The sequence below is a fragment of the Marmota monax genome, unplaced genomic scaffold (assembly GCF_021218885.2).
Source record: "Marmota monax isolate L192 unplaced genomic scaffold, Marmota_monax_Labrador192_F-V1.1 WCK01_AAM20220418_F8-fsc00014, whole genome shotgun sequence".
NCBI lineage: Eukaryota > Metazoa > Chordata > Mammalia > Rodentia > Sciuridae > Marmota > Marmota monax.
This window is the reverse complement of record NW_026695222.1, coordinates 7,517,355-7,533,779: the sequence shown is the minus strand read 5'-3', so window position 1 is coordinate 7,533,779 and position 16,425 is coordinate 7,517,355. Positions and strand designations below refer to the sequence as shown.

Genomic DNA, 16,425 nt, shown 5'->3' with positions numbered 1-16,425 from the left:
CCCAGCTCTGCCACTTACCTACAGTATGACTTTGGTGAATTACTTAACTTCTCTGTGCCGCAGTTTTTTTTGTCTATCATTTGGAAGTAATAGTATAAATAGCTACCTCAAAGAATTGTTAAGAAGTACAAGTGAGTTAATATATTGAAAACATTAGGACTGTGCTTGGTGTAAAGCTTAAATGGTACTTAGCATTTTCACCATATAAACATGGTATGCTTTCTCAAAGTATATAATTGAATGCTCAATTATGATAATTAACTCTAAAAGACCAATTGTTACTTTAAAACTTTAATCTTTTCTAGGATGAAATAGAAAGAAAAGGAAGTATTTTGGTGGATTTTAGAGAATTGACAAAAGATGATGAAATAACTAATTTGATACCAAATATAGCAAATGAACTAAGGGATGCACCTGAGAAAATCTTGGCTTGCATGGGTCTGGCAATACATCAGGTAAATATTTATCTTGTGCTGACTTACATCAGAATTTTAAAGAAAGATTCCAGTGTCAAGACTTTCTTTAAAAGATAATAAGATTACCTGGGTGTGGTGGTACATGCCTGTAATTCAAGCTACTCAGGAAGCTAAGGCAGAAGAATTGCAAGTTTTGAGTCCAAACTAGGCATCTAGCAAACAAGACCTTTTAAAAAATAAAATAGATTTTACTAATAGATAGTGGTTACTGGCTTGAAATGAAGGTTCACAATCTTGTGTTTAAAAATTACCGTTCATTCTATGTATAAAAGCTTATCTAAATATAACATTATTTCTAATGTATTTGAATTAGCCTAATATCATTAAAAATGGGGCAGATATTAAACTTTATTTTGGGGGAACTGTTCAGTCTCATAGGGAAGATAAGACAAAGCATCATGATGTTGGCAGTTATGAACTTGGAGCAAAAGATCAACTTCAGATCTAGGTTCTGTGGCATGAAGCAGATCACTTCATTTCTCATATGTAAAATAGAAATAACAGTTTATTTTGTTCTTGCCTGAGTTTTTTCTCAGGGTCAGATGGTATACATATATGAAAGCATTTTTCAGGCCAGCAAACAGGTAAATGCATTAAGGTAAAGAGTTGCAGATCTTAGGATAGACATAGATTGTATTGCTGATTGCAGTCAGAGGCAAATGTAATACCCTCACATGTAGGGGGAGAATGGGGAAAACTCAGAGATTATAGTAGGTCTTAAGAGTGTAGCTAGAATTTGGACACTGAGCAGGTACAAGGAATAGTTTATCACAAAGGTCTACACTCCTAGAAATTCTAAATTGTAAACCTTGCCTGTTGTTTTCAGACTCATTCAGCACCTTATTAACCATATCCTTTCATTTCTCTTTCTAAAATGTCTCTTAAACTGGGTGTAGTGGAATGCTGCTGGAGTCCCAGTTACATTGGAGACTGAGGCAGGAAGATTGCTTGAGCCCAGAGTTTGAGGCAGGCCTAGGCAACATAGCAAGTTCAAACAAACAAAAAAATGTTTATTAAGTCTACCTCCTTTCTATCCTTACTACCTCTGTCTCAGGCTAGGCCTTTATTGTTGTTCTTAAACAATTGCTTTTGTAAAATATAATTTGTTCTTGAAAACTGGTCATCCTTTTCTTCTAAATGAAGTCAAAATCTTTTATATAAAATGTTTTATATAAAATCTTTTATGTAAAATAAGTAGTTGTAATCTTTTATATGACTTCCAAGATCTGGCTAAATTTCATCTCTCCTGTCTTACATTCACTATGACCCAACTAAACCGAGCTTCTTCCAGTATTCTCTAAGTACTCTTGTACATGTTGTCCATTCAATATAGCATTCTCTTTATCTCACATATCCAAATTCTTGTGGGCCTCTTTTCGCTTTGTAAAAGCTTTCTTAAAAATCGTTTTCAAAACTCACATGGCATTTTATCTATAAATCTTTATGGTCCTTATAACAACTATAACTATTTATGGGCATCTAATTTTGCCTCTTAGATTGTCAGCACGCAAGTATTTTATATTTATTTAGTATCAAATGCCAACAGAGCTGGTATAGGGTATTTTATTTTTTTAAATTTATTTTTATATTTTATATATACATGACAACGGAATGCATTACAATTCTTATTACACATATAGAGCACAATTTTTCATATCTCTGATTGTATACAAAGTATATTCACACCAATTCATGTCTTCATACATGTACTTTGGATAATAATGATCATCACATTCCACCATCATTTATAACCCCGTGCCCCCTCCCTTCCCTTCCAACCGCTCTGCTCTATCTAGAATTCGTCTATTCCTCCCATGTTCCCTCTCCCTATCCTACTATGAATCTGCCTCCTTATATCAAAGAAAACATTCGGCTTTTGGTTTTTTTGGGATTAGGTAACTTCACTTAGCATTATCTTCTCTAACTCCATCCATTTACCTGCAAATGCCATGATTTTATTCTCTTTTATTGCTGAGTAATATTCCATTGTGTATATATGCTACATTTTTTTTTTATCCTTTCATCCCTATTGAAGGGCATCTAGGTTGGTTCCACAATTTAGCTATTGTAACTTGTGATGCTATAAACATTGATGTGGCTGTATCCTTGTAGTATGCTGTTTTTAAGTCCTTTGGGTATAGACCAAGGAGAGAGATAGCTTGGTCAAATGGTGGTTCCATTCCCAATTTTCCAAGAAATCTCCATATTGCTTTCCATATTGGCTGCACAATTTGCAGTCCCACCAGCAGTGTATGAGTGTACCTTTTCCCCTACATCCTTGCCAAGACTTATTGTTTGTCTTCATAGTAGCTGCGGTATTGGGTATTTTAAAAATCATTACTTTTTCTATCTTGATTAATCAATGAATATGGAGAAGTAGAAAAAAATTTTTATAGAAATCAAGGTATAATGGCTTTGGGGACTATTATAAGGACTTAATAATGTTAAGTTTATTTGGGACAATAGGTAGCAGACAAGGATGCTGAACATTTCCAGTTCAGTAGTTGTAATTAAATATCAGACTTTCCAAGGGCTATTAGAATCTTGTTCTTATTCTGTCTTGTTCTGAACTGTTTATATTGGTAAACTTGAGATTCTCTCTATATAAAGTTCTGCTTAAAGAGGATACTTTATTTTTTAACTTTGAGTAAATGTTTGTTCTGTTTAGGTGTTAACTAAGGACCTTGAAAGGCATGCAGCTGAATTACAAGCCCAAGAAGGATTGTCTAGTGATGGGGAAACAATGGTAAATGTGCCACATATTTATGCAAGGTGAGCAACTTACTGGTGTTATTTAGAATATGGCCTAATGACTGTTTAAGGATGAGAACCTTATTTTATACGAACAAGGAAATAGTAAAAATGGTGTGAGTTCTTGCTAATTTCATAGATCATCATACCCACAGTGAACCTATTGAAAATTATTCAGAATGATCATGACAGAAATCAACATTTTCTGCCCAAATAGGTTGACTTTCCAACCTGTAAATATTGATTTTAGATATGTACTTAATCAAGACTCTGATGTACAAATTTAATAATCCACATAATATGCTAAGTGGTATGTATGTGTATTGTTAAATTGTCATGTTTCTACTAGACACAGGGAATAAATGAATTCTTGAATTCATCTTTATTGAATTCTACATTTTAAATTCATTGAGATATATAGGAATAAATAAGGAAATCATCAGGATTTTATTTTTATTTTCCAAATTTATTGAAGGTATGCTAAGAAGCAGGTGTTTAAAAATAAGTTAGAAATCCAAAGATTGTTGAATATATAGGTTTTCCTATATGCATTATATTTTTGCTTTTGTCTTTAATTTTTTTTTCCCTATAGACAACAGCCTATTGGAATAAGAAAAGTGAAGACATTGTTTTGGGGGGAGGAGGAATTGAACTCAGGGACACTTGACTACTGAGGCCACATCCCTAGCCCTATTTTATATTTTATTTAAAGATGGGGTCTGAATGAGTTGCTTAGTGCCTCGTTTTTGCTAAGGCTGCCTTTGAACTTGTGATCCTCCTGCCTCAGCCTCCTAAGCTGCTGGGATTAGAGGTGTGTGCCACTTCGCCTGGCAACATTTTTATTTTTAAAAATAATTTAATTCTTGGGAGATTTCTGATATATAAATGGTGATATTGTTTGGGAATTCCATAGTTGTTACTAAAAAGAACTTGTGAAAATACAGACATCAATTTTCTGTTCATTATATATATGTTCCTGTTTTATATTTAGGATATACAACTTTGAGCCCTTGACACATCTCAAGAATGTCCGAGCAAATTACTATGGAAAATACATTTCTCTAAGAGGGACAGTGGTTCGTGTCAGTAATGTAAAGCCTCTTTGCACCAAGATGGCTTTTCTGTGTGCTGCATGTGGAGAGGTTCAAAGTTTCCCTCTTCCAGATGGAAAATACAATCTTCCAACAAAGGTGATATATTTTTATAATTGTTTCTTTATTTATCTTGGTAATAAAGGCAAATCAGTTTACAGATACTATTTCCCAGTGTTTGTGAACACAGAGATTTTTATTTAATTATTAAATACTTCAGGATACAAGAAATACAGAAATAGATATTTTTCTACCCACTACCCAGAGTTTATATTTTCAGTTCCAGGTGTGTGTGTGTGTGTGTATGTGTGTACACATTTTTACTTATTTATTTTTGTGGTGCTAGGGACTAATTAAACCCAGGGTGTTGTGCATGTGAGGCAAGCACTCTACCAACTGAGCTATATCCCGAGCCCTAGAAATTTTTAAATGACATCAGATTAAATTTCAGAAAGATGGCTATTCCCTAAAACTTAGGAGCTTAGGATAATAATCATGTTATTTCTGTGGGTCAGGAGTTTGGAAGAACTATTCTCCTGTGTAGTTGAGGCTCCAGGTCTTTGGAGATATAATCAGGTAGATTGTGGCTGGAGTTGGGAACAATAAGATGTTGTGTTGGCCAGGCATCTCTGTTTTCTCTGTGTGGCCTCTGCATGAGCTGTTTGTTTTTCACACAGAGTTTGGCAGATCAGAGTGCTTGGTTGGCTCATATGGTGCTGATAGCTGTAAGGTGATAAAGTCCAGTTGATAGACAGAAATTCTAGCCTTCAGAGTCATGCAGCATCACTTTTGTCAACATTCTGTTGATTACAGAGTGAGTCACCAACTTGCCCAAATTCTAGGAGAAGGAATTAAGACTCCATATGTGTTTTGTGTTTTCTCCACTACTAACCTCGCCACCCCCAATACTGGGAATTGAACCCAGGGCTTTCGGCATACTAGGCAAATGCTCTGTCACTGAGCTACATCTTCAGCCCTTTTTTTTGTTTTGTTTTATTTTGAGACGAAACTCATTACGTTACCCGTGCCGGCCTTGAACTTGCAATCCTCTGCCTCGGCCTCCCAAGTAGCTATAGATTCTATCTCTTGATGGGAGAATAGTAAGGTTCTGGAAAGATTTGAGGGAATACATTATTTATTTTTTTTGACATTAATTTTAAAGTAATTTTATTCTATTATTGACACATAACTTAACCAATTAGATGCAATTGTGAAGTTTAAAACAAAAGTACAGTCACACTGTTTACCTCTCCCCAATATCCTCATTCCTCTGTCCAAGAGGCAAATACTTCGGAATTTTTCAATTATTTAATCTGGAATTATATACATATATCCACAGTCCCAGCAAATATCAGCAGAAACATAGTGGTCCTATAGTTCTAAAACTTCCCATAGCTCCTAAAATTATAGAGATAAACCATGTTGATTCAATAATGATTTAACTAAAATATGTGTGTTAATAATGGGCATTTGAAAGAAGAAAAACATCCATGCATGTGTGTGTATTCTGTGTTTATTTCAACCTAGTTGTAGGAAGTACTTTACTATGTGCTGCTATAGTTTTATCTTGTCCATGAGGGAATATATTATTGTAATCATATTTGTAAATCTGCCACTGAGTCTGAATTTATAATTGTATCTTGTGGTCCAAATGCCAAGCAAGTGACTTATGAAAACTTGAACAGAACTTGTTTTTATTTTGAGGACTGTGTGGTACAGTGAAAAATACTATGTGAACAGCACAAAAGGAAGATAGACAAAGAGTTGGGGATTAAAGACCTAGGGAAGGCTTTTGGGGCTGGACATACAGACTGAAGGAGGAGGAGTGTTCAAGGAGCCCATGGAATTAGGAGACTACATGGGCACAGAGGTAAGAATGAGTGCCTGATCTAAGGCAGAGGAAGGTGCCTGCCTGCCTACAGCTGAAAGAATAGGAGCAGGGGGAGAGAGAGACCAGCTGGACAAATGCCTTGAAAGCTTATGACATTAAACTGTTTTTGTAGGAAATGGAACATTACAGCTCTTAGTCAGTTTACTTTAATGAAGTATATCTTGAAATTTCCTGAGATATGGTTGTAGTTTATCAACATCTGAATGTGAATTACTTGTTGCAGTGTCCTGTGCCTGCATGTCGAGGGAAGTCTTTTGCTGCTCTCCGTAGTTCTCCTCTTACAGTAACAATGGACTGGCAGTCAATCAAGTAAGCAATCAAGACTTAAAAGGGGGCAGGTTTTAGGATCTTTGATACTGCTGAGTAAATCTATAATTGTATTGTATTGTACTGTAATTTTTATCTGTAAAAATGATAAGTGTATAATAAATCTATTCAGTGACAAGTTTGTATGTTGAAATAGTAACTGTCTTTGAAATTTATTCTCTACTGGATGCCAGAAAGGATGTAAACATTATGAATTATTGCTACTGATAAATAGTTCATTTTATATTTCAATTATGTGATTCATTGAACAAAGATATATGATTCATTGCATAATAAGTTGTGATAGAAATAGTATTGAAGTTTTCAGAAAATCTCTTAGAGGTGGTCCTATTTGATTTCATGTTCTCATTGCCCACTAGGAATTTTATATTATGTTCCTATAGGCTCCCCCCACTATCCACACAAATCTATTAGTTGTTTCTGTTTATATTTTTCATCCAATAATTGTCCCATTTTTTTCCCTAGCCACAGGCCCATAACTCATCCCTAAATATAAAATAATGGATAGTTTTGAAGCCTAGAATGTTCTTTAGGAAACCTGGCTGAAATAGGAGATGGTCCTAAAAAATAGAACCTAGGAAAAAGATGAGGTGGCTTGCTACTAAGCCCTGTCCTAGCTTCTCCCCATTATTCCCTGTAAAAACCAAGACCCTAATGTATAGCATATATGTATGTATTATTTATTCAGAGATCTTTATAAATAACTGATTTTATAAAAGAGGAAGTGTTTAAGACTCTTGCATAGGATTGTGTCCTGCCTCCACCAAAGGAGGCAGAGGCATTTTATTCCTTCTGTTTACTTATGTTTTACAATTTTTCCAAAGGAGATATATGTAAATATAAGCTATTTTAATAAGAAATAGCTATAAACATTTATTTATGGCAAAGTGATCTGAACATGTGTTATTCTGAGACTTCTTATTTTACTTTGCTAGTTCTCCCCCCACAGACACACATTTTCTATTGGTGCAAGAAAGTTGTACATAATGAAGCATTTGTTACATATAACAATATAATTTGGCCAATGCTACTCCCCAGCACTTACTCTACTAGTTTTGAATGTACAATTAGGGTGAACGAAGCTAACCATGGAGCCAGGTTTGAAGTTATGAAGATTAGATGGATGGTGTCTGGCCATTCTCTGAAGAAAATTGGGAGAATGTATTCCAAAGTTAATATTTTAATGTTGTGATTATACTTACATTAACTATTTAAATGAAAATGTTATACATGTAAATTTTCTTTTTTAAATCCAATTATTATAAAGGGCAGTTCTATACAACTTTGAATAATATTCTTGGTCTCTCTCTTCCTTGGCTTTATTGCATCCACTTTTGGTGAGTAGATAACATTAGAGATGCTATACTAACTTTTATGACTTCTACTTCTAGACATTCTGATGTTACATTAAATCATCAAAGTTTATTTTCTGTTTTCTAATTATAATAGTCTCCCAAGAAGAGATTGCATGGCAAACGTGGAAATCAGAGCCAAAAGGGTAGGCCCCATCTCTAGGCTCAGTCTCTGAATTCTTGAATCCTTGGGGGATATACCATATCCAAACCATACATTCTTTCTTAAATATATTATTGAATGCATGGAGTTCACCTTTTATTTTTTAATAAAATGAAAATTTTAAAAATGTACCTTCCTGAGTTCTACTTGAGTCTGGATCTCATGTTCTTTAGACCTGCAGTCCTACTTCATCCTGGGATTTTCTTCATTGCACAATTGCAATTAGGCCTCCCAACTTGGACTTTGTCTTCTACTTTTAATAATTCTAAATATTATTTTTCTGGAGAAATTATTAAGTAAATTTTTAGAAAGTGTGCATAGCTGGTAAAAAGTTCTGGGTCCTTGCATGTCTGGAAATATCTCTGGATCCTAGCTTGTGTAAGAGTTTGCCTGACTACCAAAGTAGTCTGTTTTGTCATCATTTCCCCTGCTGTCGATGAGAGGTTTGATTCTTATTCCTTTGAGGGGATTGGACTTTCCTTCCTTTGCAATCTCTTTAAAGGTTCTGCAACAGTTTATCTAGTTCTGAAATAGGTTTATCTAGTCATGTCTTCATCCTCCTAAGCTGAAGGGTCCTTTTGTCCTGCAGTCATCTTCAACCATATAGTGTCTTTTTTCTTCTCTTTTTGGGTTTCTTATGGGATGCATCCCTTTGATTGTTCATTTGTCTTAACTTTTGGTTCATGCTTCCATTTTCTTTATGCTGTTCTCTAAATTTCTTTGGCTTTTTCTTGTTTTCTATAGTTTAACTTTTATATACATATTTTTAATTTTCCTAATTTTACTTTTTTCATAATTCCTTTTTATAGCAGCTTATTTTTGTTTTACAACAGCAACATTTTCTCAAAACTCTTAGCTGTTTTTTGTTTTTAATATTCTTCTCCTTGAATTACTGCCATTTTATTCTTAAGTATATGATGAAAAAAAGAAGAATTATTTTGAGTAGGATAAGTTTCCTTTGCTATTTTGTAGGCAGAAGTCTTTTCTCATGAGGCCTCATTCCTGAATAAGAAAGTAGGAATTTTGACTTATGTGTTTTTGAATTGGTTTCAGCTTCTCAAATGCCAAATGAGAAGGCTTTATTCTGGAGCTTTGATTGCTTCACTGGACACTAACTTTCCATATATAGGGAAGAGATCCATTTCTGTAGAACTATGCTCTAGTTTTTGCCAGATGCTTAAGTCCTCATTCTTTCCCTACGTGGCTGTCTACCCGCCTTCCAAAAAAATTCTGAATAGCTATTATCTTTTAGTTGATAATCCTGTTTCTTCCTGTTCTCCATTCCTGCCATCTTCAATTTGGGACCTCTTCTAGGGTTCTGCTGAGAACATTGAGTGCCACTTCTCTTGTATCCTTATAATTTTTGTCTGCATGCATTCTGGATTTTGTTTGTTTTATCCTTTAGTACTTTCCTACTTGCTGTTTTCAAAAATTTTACTAACATTCTATTTACTGCATGCCCCAAAACAACTTTTTGCTTTTTCAGTATCTTTTTATTTTGATTGCTCCTCAGAGGAAGGCTAGGCAAATGCGCATGTTCATTATGCCATCCTGAATTAGAAACTCTTAAAACAATTTTAGATATGTTGTTGATCTTATTTAAACTAATTTGTCCTTTAGCTAAGTACTGTGTGAGTCTGGAATAGTTAATATGCTAAAGAACCCAATGTAAGTATGTATTCTAACTGAAAACTTTTCACCTTTTTAGAATTCAGGAGCTTATGTCCGATGCTCAGAGAGAAGCAGGTCGAATTCCACGAACAATAGAATGTGAACTTGTGCATGACCTGGTGGATAGCTGTGTACCGGGAGACACAGTGACTGTTACTGGAATTGTCAAAGTCTCAAATGCTGAAGAAGGTATGGGGTGGCTCTTTCTTTTCTTTAATATTCTCTCAAAAATGATTTGTCAGTATTCATCTTTTCTCTTCATACTTCTAAATCTCAAACAATTTAGTAAATTCCTTGTTGCTTACATAAATGAAACTTCCTTTAAAATAAATTTAGCCACACGACCAGTACGCTAGCTTCATACTAGAGGTTCGAAACAGAAATTAACTAGTGAGTTCAAATTAAAGACAATTTACCTTTTTCTTGCCCAGCTCAGAGACGGCTCCTCCCAGCTCCTGCCTCTAGCCCCTGATGCGGTAGCGAGGTTTACACAAGAGGCCAGCAAGAGAGAGAGAAGCAAGCCAGGGAGTGAGCTTTTATTGGGGAACAAAAAATTCAGGGGAAAATTCCATCCAATGAAGGTCGAAGGGGGCAGCATTCCAAGGTCAGGGTCAGTGATTGGTTTTCAGGTCAGTGGTCAGTCACACCCCCACAAGCCATTGCCCCTGGGGAAGGGTGGGGAAGGCTCTGACACAGCTTGTCGAAGCGCCTCACACCCAGCCAGGGAGGTAGCTCAAATCACTAGATTTGCTAGAACGGTTTCCCACAATAAATGTTTACTTATAGCTCTCTGTGACTTTAACATTTTAATTAAGTCATTGTAGGGCAAATGAATGCCAATTGTTATATTTAATATTTTGAATTTACAGGTTCTCGAAACAAGAATGATAAATGTATGTTCCTTTTGTACATTGAAGCAAATTCTGTTAGCAATAGCAAAGGACAGAAAACAAAGACTTCTGAGGATGGCTGTAAGCATGGAACATTGATGGAGTTCTCACTTAAGGATCTTTATGCTATCCAAGAGATTCAAGCTGAAGAGAACCTGTTTAAACTTATTGTCAAGTATGTTTGAGGGTATCTGAAAATTTTTTTACATATATGCAAGTTACGGGAATTCTTAGGTTACACATTAAAAACAGCTAGTCAAAATGGTCAGCAAACTAGAGTCCATAGACAAAATCCCAGTGCATTACTCATTTGGGCATAGCCCATTAACTAAGAATGGTTTTTATATTTTTTAATGGTTGAAAAGAAAGGAATATTTTATGACACGAGATTATGTGACATTCACATTTCAGTGTACATAAATCAAGTTTTACTGGAACACAGCCACACTCAGTCATTTACATCGTGTCTTTGGCTGCTTTTGTGCTACAATTGTGCTACAGGCAGAGTTGAGTACATGTGACAACTCAGCTCGTTTAAGAAAATATATATTTAGCTTATAAGGTTGCCACTGACTTTTTACAGAAAAAGAATTTCTGATCTCAAGTTTAAGTAATAAGGAATATTTACTATCTGAAGAAGTCTACAACAAAAGGTTGTTCTGAAGGTTTAAATCAGATTTTGTAACATGCTTAACAGCGCATGCTCTTTTTTTTTTGGTAGTCCCCTATACACACATCAATTGGGATCAAACCCAGGGTCTCTTGCATACTAGGCAAGGGCCCTACCACTGAGGTACATTCTTAGCCTTATTTTTGATACTTCTATGACAATTTTTTGAGGAAATAGGGGCAAAACAAGAGACTGAATAATAGATGTACCTAAGAGAGGTAAAGAACTGAGAAAATTTCAAAATGGATTTTATCAGAAAAATTGTACTTGTCTTGCTTTCCTTTTCACCTATACTTTGGGCTCTAGGAGAATTTGATGCTTTTTCTTTCTGCACTTAGGGGTTATTTATTCTTAAATCCTCAGAGACTTCCATCTAAATAATGGTCCAGACCTACCATGAGAGAGAGGATGCTCTAACCTAGGGTTGGGAGTGAGCAGGCACGCAAGGAGAATCCAAACACCTGTTTGATTCTTCTCATTGGTCATAAATGAAAACTGAATATTTTCAATGGTCCTTCTGTCATGCTCGTAAAAGATAAGTTGTGTGAAAACTTGGGTTTTCTTCCCAGAGTTTGTTTTTATCTCCCATGTTTGTGATTTCAGCATCAGAACTAGAATTTTTCATGGTCCTACATTTATTAATCTAGCAGATTGACAAACTAGGCCAGTTGCCTATTTTTGTAAATAAAGTTTTAGTGGAACATAGGCCCACCCAGTTCATTCACATATTGTCAGTTGTTGCTTTCACTCTACACATTGAGTAGTTATGACTGAGACAGGGTAGCCTACAAAGTTGAAAATATTTACTTGCTAACCCTTTAAGAAAAAATTTATTGACCCATACTAGATAACAAATGGAGGACCATGAAAGGAGTAGGGAGAAGACAGTGAAAAGCTGTATTTAGATTCCTTTGGAAGGAATGATTTGGTTAAACATCATTTATTTGGGAGGTGGTCCTGGAAATACTGATATAGGAAGACAGAAGTAATACAGAGAAAGATATAGTGCTTTAATGAACACATTACCACTGGCATCCAGGACATAATCCTCCTGAGGCTTCTGGAACACTATATAAAAGTAGCCTCGATTTTTTTTTCCCCCCCTTAAGGCCCTAGTTTGAGGATCCTCCTAGGATATGAAACACACCAGCACTTCTGGCCTGCCTATCCTGCGTGATGATGCTTTTGTGGCCATAGAAAGCCCTTTCGAATACAGGTATAGGTGCTTGGTAGGACACCAGCAGTAATCAGGCAAAGACATGCACAATAGTGAGTACCAATAGGATTATGACCAGGGCACCAACTTCTTCTGTGCTTACACATATTAAAGGGGATAAAGAGTTTCATTTTACTCCTGATTGTATTCTTCTATCACCCTGTCCATTTTTGTTTGTTCCTTGTTTATAAAATGGGCAAATGTAAATACACTTCTTTATATTCAGATTCTTATTTAATCTGACCCTTTCAGAATTGAACTAAAAATGAAATTTTATCCCATCTTAACATATTTTGTACTGAGCTCACTCCTTCGTCTCCTTCTTTCATTGACTTGGGTATATAGGTCTAAAGATGCCTCTTCATATAAAGTACATGTGATGATGGGTCTAAAGTGGAAGATCTTAAGTATGGAACATTTTAAAGTCTAGTTCTGTCAGAAAATCAATAGCATATTTGGTTACTTTACAGTGTTTTCCAAATATCAAGTCTCTCTTCCACAAGCATACTTTTTAAGGTATTCTTCCTTTTAAATATTAAGAACTGTTAGAAATTTACTTTTGAGGAGATGTAAATTTTTTATACTTGTCTTTTTTGGTTCTAAATAAAACAAGTTAATCAAATAACTCTAAAATATATCAACTGGATTAAGAATTGTAAGTAGAATTTATAAGTTGTATTCTGTTTTCCAGCTCACTTTGCCCTGTGATTTTTGGTCATGAAGTAAGTATTTTACTTCGTCTTCACTTAAAAAACATATAAAGTCAACAAAATAATACTTTATAAAAAAAAAAGCTACTCTGTTAAAAAATAGGTACTCATTTTAACATGAATCTTTATTCTCCATGAATTAATGATATGGGAGGCAGACTATAGCCCCTTGTAAGAAAAAGCTGCTTATCAAGTACATTTATTTCATAGGAATGAGTTTTTTAAAAAAGTGACTAAGTTAAAGTAGGGACCATAAATATTTCTCACTTTTATGGAATGGATTTATGTCTTGCAAATTAGGCGTTTACTTAGCAGTTTGTAAGATACATTTCTTGTTTTAATGCATTCAAGCTTTTACTTTTTAAGCATTTGTTATAGTTCATTTCTAGATTTTTATTATAAAAAAAGTTAAATTTCAATTATGCTTTTAAAAAATCCTCAAACATCAGTGTTGAAGAATACTCCTTTTGCTAGTCATCTTTGTGGTTGTTCCCCCCCGTATTTATTTATTTATTTATCTCTTTTACACCTTAGCTCGTTAAAGCAGCGTTGGCATTAGCACTCTTTGGAGGTACCCAGAAATATGCAGATGACAAAAACAGAATACCAATTCGAGGAGACCCACACGTCCTTGTTGTTGGAGATCCAGGCTTGGGAAAGAGTCAGATGCTACAGGTAAAAAAAATCAGTCCTTTTAGTGTTCGACCTTTTGCTTATAAAAATGTATGAGTTATTGACAAGTGAATTTTCTCAAAGCATAGAATGTTTGTGTTTTAGAGGATCTGCTTTGTTTGGTGGCAGAAGTAAGCTGGAGTTTGAATAACATATAACTTGTATCTGACCCTATTTTCAAATTGAATCAGTCTCCTGACATACAGGCTGCACAAGCATTCTGGTCTGATACTTCAACTATAAAGAAATGAAATGTTAACTGTTCTTTATTATTGTGATATGACCTCTTATATAAACAGGCTAGTTAAGGAGGTAAAACAGAGTCTCCCATTCTGTCTCCATACAAGCACATAAACATTGTATTGGGCTTTAAGAACAATCTGATAGAGGCAAGGGATCTGTCTTTATACTTCTCCATGTTTCTCCCGAATATAAAGCAAAGCAACTTCTTTTTTTTTTTAATATTTATTTTTCAGTTTTTGGTGGACATAATATCTTTATTTTATTTTTACGTGGTGCCGAGAATCAAACCCAGTGCCTCATGCATGCCAGGCGAGTGCGTTACCACTTGAGCCACATCCCCAGCCCAAAGCAACTTCTTTGATCAGTTAATTGTTGGTCACCAAGAAGATTTTGTCCAGTGTTTTTTCCCTCCTGGGTTTGTGATGGTTCCAATAGATGCTGTTTGTTGGAGTGCTTGTGGTTTCCTCAGAGTGGTGCCTGGTAAGCCAGCCATACATATTGGTTTAATTCAGAATGCCCTTGACTCTTTTCTTCCCTGCCTAGTGGGGAAAATGTGGCCAGGCCAAGGGCTCCCTGTGAGTTGCAGTCCTGTAGTTCCTGAATCTTTGGGAACCCTGACTTTCCCTAAGAATCACCTTTGGAGCTCTTTGAAAATACTGTGGCCAGCCCAAGCCAATTGAATTAAGAGTCTCCAAGTTAGAGTCCCAGTATCTGTTCTTGTGTAATCCCACATAGTGATTCTGATATGCAGCCAGGATTGAGAACTGCTTGGATCTTGCCATTGCAACTCCAGTGTCCCTCAGGTGTGAGTCATTCTTTATTCCCTGTGCTTGAATATTAAACCAGTCTTTATTTTAATTCCATTTAAGTATTGCATCCGTGTTTGATTCCTTTTGATGAGCTAAGCCTACTTAAAAAAAAAAATCTATTCTGAGCCCTTGCCACAGCATGACAATGGAGGCACAATACATAGTTGTAGGTGAAACAAAGTTCATAATAAAAATGAAAGCAGAATATTTCACCAAAATATGCAGGAGAAGGTATATGTGGAGATTTGCATTGTTACAGCTTTCTTTTCTTTTGTACTTGTGTGTTTTAGTACCAACAAGTGTTAAAGCAGTGTTGGCATTAGCACTTTTCTTGATACTTAGAACCAGAATAAATGCTTTTGTGACTCTTGACTTAATTTTAAAATAGAAGCTGTAATATTAATGGAAATTAAACATTGTAAAAAAAGGAGGGTATTGCATATAAGCCCCACTAAGCCAGGTTTTTAAAAATTAGACTAACGCAGTTAAGAGCTGTTTACCTCTTAAAACTTGTTTTCCTCTGTTTAGTAAACTGTCTCACTCTCAAGAGTATCGTAAAGGGCTAGAGTTGTGGCTCAGTGGCAGAGCACTTTCCTGGCATGTGTGAGGCTCTGGGTTTGATCCTCAGCACCGCATATAAGTAAATAAAATAAAAGATTCATTGACAACTAAAAAATATTTTTTTTAAAAAAGAGGCATCATAGGTTTTTCAAAAAGACTAAAAAATACGGAATTGCAAGTAACAAAAAAAGATAACTGTTTTTGAGCCAGTGTTATAGGGTCTTTTGGGGTGTGCCCTGTACAAGTCTAGAGTGTACCACTGACAAAGATGACGATGTGATCCCAATAGTATATACAACTATAATGCAGGGGAAAAAACAAAATAATGCAAATGCTATCTCCTGGAGTCAGGCAGTGCATATCCACATACCATGGCTTTGAGTTGTGCACCTATGATGTACTTGTACCAGGTTAAGTGCCTTGCATACACTATTTCATAAGTTGAGGTTTGGTGAGATCCAAGAGCTACATAGCTGGTATATGGTAGATCCGGGATTTTAATGGGTCTGCCTGACTTCAGAGATTGGTGCTTTTAATTCAGTACTATTTACTTTTCTGACCTATCATAACTTATCTGCTTAGAAGGTAAATACATATTGAACAATTTTATTACCTGATCTTTAAAGCATTATTGAGCTTTTAAAATTAAAATTGGTATTCAGGATTTGCTGTTTGTACTTGAAAAATGAGCATAAAATGGAATTGTGTTAAACATTGACATGACCACAAACTCTAGGGTTAGATTGCCTGGATCTGATGGAATTCTGGCTTCCCACCTTCATAGCTCACTTCATTCTCACTCACTATAAGCTTTACTTTCTACATCAGTAAATAAGAATACTTTTCCCTTCATAGTGGTGAAGGTTGTATAGTAAAGCTCCTAAGAGAATTCTGAGCATGTAGCTAATATTTGTGAGCAATTAAGTATTTGC

The 16,425-nt window shown here is 35.3% G+C and overlaps 1 protein-coding gene across 4 annotated transcripts in view; it reads left to right on the top strand.

Moving 5' to 3' along the window:
- Positions 1-16,425, top strand: part of Mcm8 (minichromosome maintenance 8 homologous recombination repair factor) — a 34,216-nt gene that overhangs the window by 3,630 nt on the left and 14,161 nt on the right. For all 4 annotated transcript variants that reach the window (XM_046433310.2, XM_046433306.2, XM_046433307.2 and 1 more), the window contains 8 exons: positions 306-455; positions 3,145-3,248; positions 4,219-4,417; positions 6,433-6,518; positions 9,760-9,911; positions 10,592-10,787; positions 13,190-13,220; positions 13,743-13,883. In XM_046433310.2, coding sequence (XP_046289266.1) covers positions 306-455; positions 3,145-3,248; positions 4,219-4,417; positions 6,433-6,518; positions 9,760-9,911; positions 10,592-10,787; positions 13,190-13,220; positions 13,743-13,883 — 1,059 coding nt within the window. The remainder of the gene's footprint in view (positions 1-305; positions 456-3,144; positions 3,249-4,218; positions 4,418-6,432; positions 6,519-9,759; positions 9,912-10,591; positions 10,788-13,189; positions 13,221-13,742; positions 13,884-16,425) is intronic.